Consider the following 11,800-nt stretch of genomic DNA (forward strand, 5'->3'; position numbering starts at 1 on the left):
CATGTTCCATAGATCTTGTCAGTCAGATGTGGAAAAGAACAAATAATGACAGGAAGGCACCATTGTGTATGGGCTACAATAGGCCATGATGGAAATTCTGACCGTTCTAATGTGAAGCAACACAACTATGTTTATGGACACGACATGGCTTTTTATGTTACAATCACATAGGAATGGTACAACCTGCAAAAAATTCTAATAAAATTTGCAACACGGAACCGATAGCAATTGCCCAATTAAGTGTTCATTGTTTTGCTACAGGTAGACTCACCTGGCTCTGAGCATAACAGGATGCCCAGGGCAAGAAGCTAAGTTGGTATCGGGCAATAATGGGGTAAGTACTGCATTCCCTGGTGGTCTAGAGCAGAGGTCCCAAGCCCGGTGCTCTAGGCCATAAAAAGTCCAGGATTTGATTTTTTTTCCCGTTTTATTCCAATGAAGTAACTGAAAAAAGCCAAAATGTTGGTGGGCCTGGAGTATAGGGTTGTGGACCACTAGTCTAGAGTTTTCTAGTATTTAACTGAAAATTCTGTAGTGATCTCAGGCAATAATTAGGTTAACACTACATTCCCTGGTGGTCTTGAGTACTGCAGAAATTCAATATACTTTTTATGGTAGTCTCAGGCAATAACAGGGTTGACATCACCTTCCCTGGTGGTCTAGAGTACTGCAGCATTTAACTATAATGTCTATGGTGGTCTCCATCAATAATACGTTCGACATTATCTTCCCTGGTGGTCTAGAGTACTGTAGCATTTAACTGTAAATTTCTATGGTGGTCTCAGGCAATAGTGGGGTTGACATTACAGTTCCTGGTGGTCTAGGGTACTTAAAGGGGATAAGATGTCTGATTGCGGGAGTCCCTAAATCTTGGCTGCGGCACCCCAGACATCCGGTGCACGGAGTGAACTTCGCTCCGTGCCGGATGACTGACAACGCGGGGCGGAGGCTCGTGACGTCACGGCCATGCCCCGCTCATGATGTCATGGTCACACCCCCTCAATGCAAGTCTATGGGAGGGGGCCCCCTCCCATAGACTTGCATTGAGGGGGTGTGACCGTAACGTCCCGAGCTGGGCATGGCCGTGATGTCACGAGCCTCAGGCGCTGCATCAAATGTAAACAAATGCCGGGTACGGCAGGGAGATTGCGGTGGTCCCAGTGGAGGGACCCCCACAATCAGACATCTTATCCCCTATCCTTTGGATAGAGGATAAGATGTCTAAGGGTGGAGTACCCATTTAAAGTGTCAAAACTAAATTGAGATTGCTTCTGGAGTGGATGCCATCCTCATAGAGGTCCTTTAAAGACTCCTACTGCGAAAGAACGCTCACTACAGTAACCTCAAATTTAGAGGGAATTGTAATGCAATGGCCCTTTAAAAAGCTTCCTACCAAGCTATACGTGGTGAGTGAGGGTCTGTTTGGGCACGATCAGATTCTCTCATAATATTAACGGGCTGTACTGTGCCCATTATGCAGCTTTCACCCTCTGCCCTGGCACACAGAGAAGCGAGGATTAGATTAGATGGCTTAGTAGGGTAGAAAGGGAGAAACACTATCTCAGCCTGTGCCTGTTTGTGCTTTCCATCTGGCACTGCCCGGGATTAGAAAGAAAATACTGCATTATTTATACTGGTGATAGGTGCCAGTGCTAAACATTAGAAAATGCCAGCGAGCTGCGTCTGGAAGGAAGAATTACTGAGGAACACAATATGGGGAGCGCTCAGCGAGGATGGATTAGAGGGCCTACGGAGAGGATGGTAAAAACACTTATACTCTCCATATGAAGGTTTATATACAAATACAGAATGATGCCGTAGAGATGGGGCAAATCTTTACAATATATAGGAACACTATTATAAAGATTACAGCAGAATAGTGAGTACAGCTCTGGAGTATAATACAGGATATAACTCAGGATCAGTACAGGATAAGTAATGTATGTACACAGTGACCTCACCAGCAGAATAGTGAGTACAGCTCTGGAGTATAATACAGGATATAACTCAGGATCAGTACAGGATAAGTAATGTAATGTGTGTATACAGTGACATTACCAGCAGAATAGTGAGTGCAGCTCTGGAGTATAATACAGGATATAACTCAGGATCAGTACAGGATAAGTAATGTAATGTATGTACACAGTGACCTCACCAGCAGAATAGTGAGTACAGCTCTGGGGTATAATACAGGATATAACTCAGGATCAGTACAGGATAAGTAATGTAATGTATGTACACAGTGACCCCACCAGCAGAATAGTGAGTACAGCTCTGGAGTATTATACAGGATATAACTCAGGATCAGTACAGGATAAGTAATGTAATGTATGTACACAGTGACCTCACCAGCAGAATAGTGGGTACAGATCTGGAGTATAATACAGGATATAACTCAGGATCAGTACAGGATAAGTAATGTAATGTATGTACACAGTGACCTCACCAGCAGAATAGTGAGTACAGCTCTGGAGTATAATAGAGGAAATAACTCAGGATCAGTACAGGATAAGTAATGTAATGTATATACACAGTGACACCACCAGCAGAATAGTGAGTACAGCTCTGGAGTATAATAGAGGAAATAACTCAGGATCAGTACAGGATAAGTAATGTAATGTATGTACACAGTGACCTCACCAGCAGAATAGTGAGTACAGCTCTGGAGTATAATAGAGGAAATAACTCAGGATCAGTACAGGATAAGTAATGTACATAGTGACCTCACCAGCAGAATAACGAGTGCAGCTCCAGAGTATAAAACACAATGTACTTTGGGATCAGAACAGGAGAAGTAATGTATTTACAATATCACTAAACAATTATGTAGTCTCTCTATATACATTGTACAATGGTAAACGTTCCCATTATAAATATATGGCTGCTCAGGTGTCTGCGGCACTTTAATCCCGCACTCTTTCAGCGATGTCACGGTCATCCTCATTCAATGTGATGCCTGTGATCACTGCGCAGGAATAGTCAGTACTTTCTTATTCTACCTTAAGTAAAATGAGGACACGCTGCTTTCTTTTACTGGTACAAGGGAACACAATATGTGCTTTTCTCTCTATTATTAAACCAAAAGTCCACATTATTCTTCCCACAGCGGTTCAGCTGGAACAACCCGAGGACATTACCCAGGGACTGAATTAGATGGGCAACTCCACCGAGACGTGAGCGACGTTTACCTAATGTACGGATGGATAGAACTGTATAATGCATTAGGGATATAGGTCCGGTTTAGGATCTTGGTTTGAGCACCAGCCTTAATACTATTCCAAAATTATGATGGGGGATCCAGCTTTTAATTTATCAAAACCTGTGCAGAGGAAGAGTTGCCCAGTTGCCCATAGCAACCAATCAGATTGTTTGTTTCATTTTGCAGAGGCCCTGTTAAAAATGAAAGTAGCGATCTGATTGGTTGCTATGGGCAACTGGGCAACTCTTCCTCTGGACAGGATTTGATTAATCTCCCCTAGGATAGGATGGGGTAGGATTGTCTTATTGCTGAGGGTCCGACTTGCTGTAAGACTGATAAAGCCTTGTGAAGGGTCTGTAGACAAACACCGATCACCTAGATCAGTGGTCTCCAAACTGTGGACCTCCAGATGTTGCAAAAGTACAACTCCCAGCATGCCCGGACAGCCGTTGGCTGTCCGGGCATGCTGGGAGTTGTACTTTTGCAACATCTGGAGGTCCACGATTTGGAGACCACTGACCTAGATGTTCACAAATGGACTCTAATAGGGTCCCAGTCCGCCTGTACCGCAGACACTAAAAACAGCAGCACCCACCTGTAGTATTCTGTGGTCCTTCTAGATTGACATTCACAAAGAAGCGGATACTTTCCCCCGATACAATGGAGGAGTGGACAGTATCGAACAACTCCTCCCCTCCTCCGCCTTCCTCCTCCTTGTTATCGCAGCCGTCATCTGTGTCGCACTTAAGGTAACCTGCCACAAAAATAAAAAAAACATAAAGTTAGGAACGAAATTCTGGTGACATCTTGGTAAAATAGAACACAAAAAAATAATAATAATTTATATATATATATATATATATATATATATATATAGATCTATATTAAAATATATAAATATATAGTGTGTGTATATTAATAAATGAGATATATATGTATAGATATGATTATATATATATATATATATATATATATATATAATCATATCTATACATATATATCTCATTTATTAATATACACACACTATATATTTATATATTTTAATATAGATATATATATAATAATAATATATATACATATATTATAGATTATATATATATATATATATATATATATATATATTACTTATTTTTATAGATATGTATATGTTTTATAGAATATACATACATATATTATCTATCTATCTACCTATCTCTATATATATATGGTACTGCTCCAGCTGTCTCAGGTATGAAGGTGTCTTCCCCAGACTGCAGGTATCTTGGCCCACTCCTCCTAAGATCCTGCTCCAGCTGTCTCAGGTGTAAAGGTGTCTTCTCCAGACTGCAGGTATCTTGGCCCACTCCTCATAATATACTGCTCCAGCTGTCTCAGGTGTAAAGGTGTCTTCTCCAGACTGCAGGTATCTTGGCCCACTCCTCATAATATACTGCTCCAGCTGTCTCAGGTGTAAAGGTGTCTTCTCCAGACTGCAGGTATCTTGGCCCACTCCTTATAAGATCCTGCTCCAGCTGTCTCAGGTGTAAAGGTGTCTTCTCCAGACTGCAGGTATCTTGGCCCAATCCTAATAAGATCCTGCTCCAGCTGTCTCAGGTGTAAAGGTGTCTTCTCCAGACTGCAGGTATCTTGGCCCACTCCTAATAAGATCCTGCTCCAGCTGTCTCAGGTGTGAAGGTGTCTTCTCCAGACTGCAGGTATATTGGCCCACTCCTCATAAGATCCTGCTCCAGCTGTCTCAGGTGTAAAGGTGTCTTCTCCAGACTGCAGGTATCTTGGCGCACTCCTAATAAGATCCTGCTCCAGCTGTCTCAGGTGTGAAGGTGTCTTCTCCAGACTGCAGGTATATTGGCCCACTCCTCATAAGATCCTGCTCCAGCTGTCTCAGGTGTAAAGGTGTCTTCTCCAGACTACAGGTATCTTGGCCCACTCCTCATAATATACTGCTCCAGCTGTCTCAGGGGTGAGGGTGTCTTCTCCAGACTACAGGTATCTTGGCCCACTCCTCATAAGATCCTGCTCCAGCTGTCTCAGGTGTGAAGGTGTCTTCTCCAGACTGCAGGTATCTTGGCCCACTCCTCATAAGATCCTGCTCCAGCTGTCTCAGGTGTAAAGGTGTCTTCTCCAGACTGCAGGTATCTTGGCCCACTCCTCATAATATACTGCTCCAGCTGTCTCAGGTGTAAAGGTGTCTTCTCCAGACTGCAGGTATCTTGGCCCACTCCTTATAAGATCCTGCTCCAGCTGTCTCAGGTGTAAAGGTGTCTTCTCCAGACTGCAGGTATCTTGGCCCAATCCTAATAAGATCCTGCTCCAGCTGTCTCAGGTGTAAAGGTGTCTTCTCCAGACTGCAGGTATCTTGGCCCACTCCTCATAATATACTGCTCCAGCTGTCTCAGGTGTAAAGGTGTCTTCTCCAGACTGCAGGTATCTTGGCCCACTCCTCATAATATACTGCTCCAGCTGTCTCAGGTGTAAAGGTGTCTTCTCCAGACTGCAGGTATCTTGGCCCACTCCTTATAAGATCCTGCTCCAGCTGTCTCAGGTGTAAAGGTGTCTTCTCCAGACTGCAGGTATCTTGGCCCAATCCTAATAAGATCCTGCTCCAGCTGTCTCAGGTGTAAAGGTGTCTTCTCCAGACTGCAGGTATCTTGGCCCACTCCTAATAAGATCCTGCTCCAGCTGTCTCAGGTGTGAAGGTGTCTTCTCCAGACTGCAGGTATATTGGCCCAATCCTCATAAGATCCTGCTCCAGCTGTCTCAGGTGTAAAGGTGTCTTCTCCAGACTGCAGGTTTCAGCTCCTTCCACAGATGTTCAATAGGATTCAGATCAGGACCATTCACAATAGTAAAATGTTTCGCTCTTAGTCATTCTGTATGTTTTGGGCCATTATCCTGTCAGAGGACCATTGACTGGACCATTGACAGAACACTTACCACCTAAACATTGTACAGACCCCCCCCCCCCCCTTTCACGCAAATGCCCCCAGTCATAATGAAGACAATTTTTATGAAGGAGGAAGATACCATCAAGATAGTGAGTTGGAGGGAGTTTTATCAAAACCTGTGCAAAGAAAAAGTTGCCCAGTTGCCCATAGCAAAAAATCAGATTGCTTCTTTAATTTTGCAGAGGCCTTGTTAAAAATGAAAGAAGCGATCTGATTGGTTGCTATGGGAACTGGGAAACTTTCCCTATGGACAGGATTTGATAAATCTTCCCCTTGGCCTTCAGATTCCTTAGACCTCAATTTGCTTGACCGTCTGTGGGATGTGTTGGAGGGTCCGATCCATGGAGGCCGCACCTCACAACTTACAGGTGGCTGGTGGATTTTATACTATAACATGTAAAACATAGTACTGCTAAAAGTAACTTATTTCTATATAAAAACACATTTTAATTCTAGGAGGTAAAATAAAATAAAATGGACATTAATTCCTGAATCTCTTGTTATTGTTAATAGGAATAATATAGGATTAAAGCTTCAATATATGGCAGGAAAACAGATTTCATCAGTGGGTAATAAATGGCCAAAACACACATTAAAAGGTGAACAACAAAGCTACTTTATAACTCGCGAGACACTGCGGCCATTGTGAAATGTTCCCCGGGGGTATTGGAGCGCGAGTGTGTGTGCGTACGAGTATATACAGTATGTGTGTGCGCTCACTCGCCGGTATACACGGAGGCACTGCAGACAAAAACATCACAGTCCTGGAGTGACGCAACACTCCGCTTGTGCACAAAGACACTTATTAAATCAATTGTTTCTTCACTTCATACCGTATCTAGATATGAACGCCGGCCAAAGAGAAATACCGGCTAAATGAGAGTCTTTAACCCCTGTGTGGCTCAACTTCCCTACAGTCACAACATGAAACACTGGAGTTTTCCAGATTGTCTACCTGGGATCCCAAGAGTCATTTAACCAAACCCAGACACAACAATGGTGTTTTACAACCCCTGGGGTCCGATTTGGAAAAATCCATTGTGTTTTTTTTAAAGCAACTGTTGCCAGAAAGTTTAAGAGATTTGTAAATTACTTCTATTAAAACATCTTAATCCTTCCAGTACTTATTAGCTGCCGAATACTACAGAGGAAATTATTTTATTTTTGGAACACAGTGCTCTCTGCTGACATCTCTGTCCATTTTAAGAACTGTCAAGAGTAGGAGAAAATCCCCATAGCAAACATATGCTGCTCTGGACAGTTCCTAAAATGGTCAGCAGAGAGCACTGTCCTCGTGATGTAAGCAGAGAGTTCTGTGTTCCAAAAAGAAAATAATTTCATCTGTAGTATTCAGCAGCTAATAAGTACTGGAAGGATTAAGATTTTTTAATAGAAGTCATTTACAAATCTGTTTAACTTTCTGGCACCAGTTGATTAAAAAAATAAAAAAAAAATAAAATAAAATTCCACCAGAGTACCCCTTTAAGGCATTCTCTTGAATTACCGCCACGGACTGCAGCTTGTATTACACGATGGAGGTTTTGGACGTAGCATTTTGGACACCTCCAGTCTGTGTCATGGTTTGGAACATCATCGCGCACTGCTTTATTAAAGGGGTCATCCAGGAAAAAACTTTTTTTTATATATCAACTGGCTCCAGAAAGTTAAACAGATTTGTAAATTACTTCTATTAAAAAATCTTAAACCTTTCAGTACTTATGAGCTTCTGAAGATAAGGTTGTTCTTTTCTGTCTAAATCCTCTCTGATGACACCTGTCTTGGGAACCGCCCAGTTTAGAAGAGGTTTTCTATGGGGATTTGCTTCTAAACTGGGCGGTTCCCGAGACAGGTGTCATATATATATATATATATATAAATAAAAGTTTTTTTCCTGGATAACCCCTTTAAATCAGATTTTAAAATGGAGAATGACATGATTTGGCTGTAGCCAAGTTATCCCTTTCCTTTTCTCTTCTGTATAGATAAGTAGTAGAGATGAGCGAACTTTCTGTAAATTCGATTCGTCACGAACTTCTCGGCTCGGCAGTTGATGACTTTTCCTGCATAAATTAGTTCAGCTTTCCGGTGCTCCGGTGGGCTGGAAAAGGTGGATACAGTCCTAGGAGACTCTTTCCTAGGAATGTATCCACCTTTTCCAGAACACCGGAGCACCGGAAAGCTGAACTAATTTATGCAGGATAAGTCATCAACTGCCGAGCCGAGAAGTTTGTGACGAATCGAATTTACTGTAAGTTCGCTCATCTCTAATAAGTAGTTACTGATCTATGACAGCAGAGTCATATGGATAAGTACACATCATCCTATTTGGCAGTATTTCCCAACCAGTGTGCCTTCAGCTGTTGCAAAACTACAACTCCCAGAATGCCCGGACAGCCTTTGGCTGTCCGGGCATTCTGGGAGTTGTGGTTTTGCAGCAGCTGGAGACACCCTAGTTGGGAAAAACTGCTATATGGGGTAGTCATACAGAGGGTCCCTTCAGCAGTCATTCTGCATCAAGGTTTGGAACGTCATCTCGCGCTGCATTATTAATCAGATTTTAAATATGGAGAAGCCCATCGTGTGACTGTTGCCGAATTATTCCTTCCCTTTTCTATTCTGTATTGATGAGTGGCCCAGTTTAAAAGCAAATCCCCATAGCAAACCTCTTCTACACTGTGCAGTTCCCGAGACAAGCAGAGATGTCAGCAGAGAGCACTGTTGCCAGACAGAAAAGGACAACTCAACTTCAGCAGCTGATAATTATGGAAAGGATTAAGATTTTTTTAATAGAAGTAATATACAAATCTGTTTAACTTTCTGGCACCAGTTGATATATAAAAAAAAAAAAAAAAAGTTTTTTTCTGGAATATCCCTTTAAAAAAAAAAAAAAAAGTTTTCCACCGGCGTACCCCTTTAAAAAGTGCATTTGATTTACATAATATATTATAAAAACAAATTCATTAAAAATACAGATTAGTTTACAAGGGCTAGAAAATCGTTCCTGTCCAATTTATTGGCATCTACTGTAATCTTGCTCCGCGCCCCCTCCGGAATCCCCATTATCTCCAATTCAATCTCACTCTCCCTAATGACCCCATAATCAGGTTTCAGGAGCTTCATGTTGCTCCGGTCCTCATTTGCCTTCATTAAAGGGAGACATTTCACATCACATTCAGCTTAGAGATCTTTATGTGTAAACAGAGCGCGGTCTGATAATGAGAGCGGCCATCAAAGGCAAAATTCATTTTAATAATGCGCCAAGTAGGCCAAACGTGGCCCAAAACCTCGTAAATGGAAAAGGCAAGCACTTTGAAAGTCGCAGCGTAGGAGGAATTCCCAGCTGCAGGTTGAGCACATGAAAGCACTGGTAATTTCTGCACAGAAATATACTGCTGATTTTATGATAATACATGTAGGATTATTACATTCTCTTTCTTATTAACCCCATAATATGTCATTGCAGCTCCAGACGTTATCTTACTTAAAGGGGTACTCCAGTAGAAAACTTTTTTGGTGCCAGAAAGGTAAACAGATTTGTAAATGATTTTTAAAAAATCTTTACCCTTCCAGTACTTTTTAGCAGCTGTATGCTACAGCGGAAATTCTTTTCTTTTTTTTGTCTTGTCCACAGTGCTCTCTGCTGACACCTCTGACCGTGTCAGGAACTGTCGAGAGCAGGAGAAAATCCCCATAGCAAACCTATGCTCCTCTGGACAGTTCCTGACACGGACAGAGGTGTCAGCAGAGAGCACTGTGGACAAGAAAAAAAAAAGAAAAGAATTTCCTCTGTAGCATACAGCCGCTAAAAAGTAATGGAAGGGTACAGATTTTTTTTTTTTTTTTTAATAGAAGTAATTTACAAATCTGTTTAAAGGGGTACTCCACTGGAAAATGTTTATTTTTTTATCAACTGGTGGCAGAAAGTTCTACAGATTTGTAAATTACTTCTATTAAACAAATCTGAATCCTTCCTGTACTTATCAGCTGCTAAAGGCTCCACGGGAAGTTCTTTTCTTTTCTTTCCTTTCTGTCTGACCACAGTGCTCTCTGCTGACACCTCTGTCCTTTTTAGGAACTGTTCAGTACGGAGATGTTTGCTATAGGGATTTGCTCCTACCCTGGACGGTTGCTAAAACGGACAGAGGTGTCAGCAGAGAGCACTGTGGTCAGACAGAAAGGAAATTCAAAAAGAAAATAAATAACTTCCTGTGGAGAATATAGCAGCTAATAAGTACTGGAAGGATTAAGATTTTTTTTTTTTATATAAGTAATTTACAATGCTTAACTTTCTCCTACCAGTTGATTTAAAAAAGAAATATTTTCCAGTGGAGTACCCCTTTAACTTTCTGGCATCTGTTCATATAAAAAAAAAAAATAATAAGTTTTCCACCGGAGTACCGCTTTAATGGGCCAGGGTTTGGAAACCTTGTCAACCAGCATCAGTGGGTCATACATTTTACCTGCAGTGGCCACTACAGGAGAAATTGAGTACTGCAATCTAGATATTGAAATGAATGGGAAACCACATGGCCGGGGCCAGGTCATTCCGAGCAATAATCAGCACAGCCCTCTATAATGTCTTTATAATTTCATAGGATCAGCTCTGTGTACTTAGCATTGTCTTTCCACCAATTAGAATTAAAATATTTAAAAAAAAGAGGGAGAAAGGCAAAAAAAAAAAAAAAAAGAACTTTTTAGTTTCTTTTCATGCTAAAAAAATGTGTAATTTCTGTTGAAATACTGTAATATTTTCTGCTGCCTGAGCAAGAGAGTCATAAAGCAAGACTGAGGAACATTAAAGGGGTACTCCAGAGAAACTAACGTATCCTTAACAGGAGAGGGGATAAGTGTCTGATTGCGGGGATCCGACCACTGGGGCCCAAGAAATATAGGCCCAATATACTGTGGACTAGATAAAAAACCCATGTGCGTGAATCCAATGTGGTACTCATGAGAGAACAATAGATCCTAATCCTAAGAAATCATCTTCGGTTTATTTTCCTATGTAAGCGCGGTCACCCTCAAAAGGTTAAAGGGGTACTACACCTCTAAACATCTTATTCCCTATGCAAAGGATAGGGGATAAGATGTTCGATTGCGGGGGATTGCTGGGACCCCCTGCGATCTCTGTGCAGCACCAGGCGTTCATGTAGAATGTTGGGTGCGGACGTCATGGTCATGCACCTCATGATGTCACGCTACGCCCCCCTCAATGCAAGTCTATGGGGGGGTGGCGTGGCTGCCGCCACGCCCCCTCCCACAGACTTGCATTGAGGGGGGCGTAGCGTGACATCACGAGGGGCGTGACTATGACGTCCGCACCCAACATTCTACATGAACAGAATGTTCCAAACGCTGGGGCAGCGGAGTACCCCTTTAAGGCTTATTGCTGGGCGCACACCTAAAATTTTCAGGCCTCTGCCTATAAGAATTATCACTACAAAAAGTACTTCTAATCTTCCAATGATCTGGAGTCAACTGATGATGGTGCCTTTACACTACCTGGGCAGATGCCTGGCATTGTGCACAAGTCTTGTGTTCAGTTAAAGGGGTACTCCGGTGGAAAACATTTTTTTTTTTTTTTTAAATCAACTGGTGCCAGAAAGTTAAACAGATTTGTAAATGAATTCTATTAAAAAAATCTTTACCCTTCCAG

At 42.0% G+C, this 11,800-nt stretch overlaps 1 protein-coding gene across 5 annotated transcripts in view; it reads right to left on the reverse strand.

Moving 5' to 3' along the window:
* SLC4A11 (solute carrier family 4 member 11) overlaps positions 1–11,800 on the reverse strand; it is a 188,920-nt gene that overhangs the window by 96,305 nt on the left and 80,815 nt on the right. For all 5 annotated transcript variants that reach the window (XM_056553221.1, XM_056553243.1, XM_056553219.1 and 2 more), the window contains exon 3: positions 3,795–3,953. In XM_056553221.1, coding sequence (XP_056409196.1) covers positions 3,795–3,953 — 159 coding nt within the window. The remainder of the gene's footprint in view (positions 1–3,794; positions 3,954–11,800) is intronic.

Source organism: Hyla sarda, chromosome 1 (genome assembly GCF_029499605.1).
Source record: "Hyla sarda isolate aHylSar1 chromosome 1, aHylSar1.hap1, whole genome shotgun sequence".
Lineage (NCBI taxonomy): Eukaryota > Metazoa > Chordata > Amphibia > Anura > Hylidae > Hyla > Hyla sarda.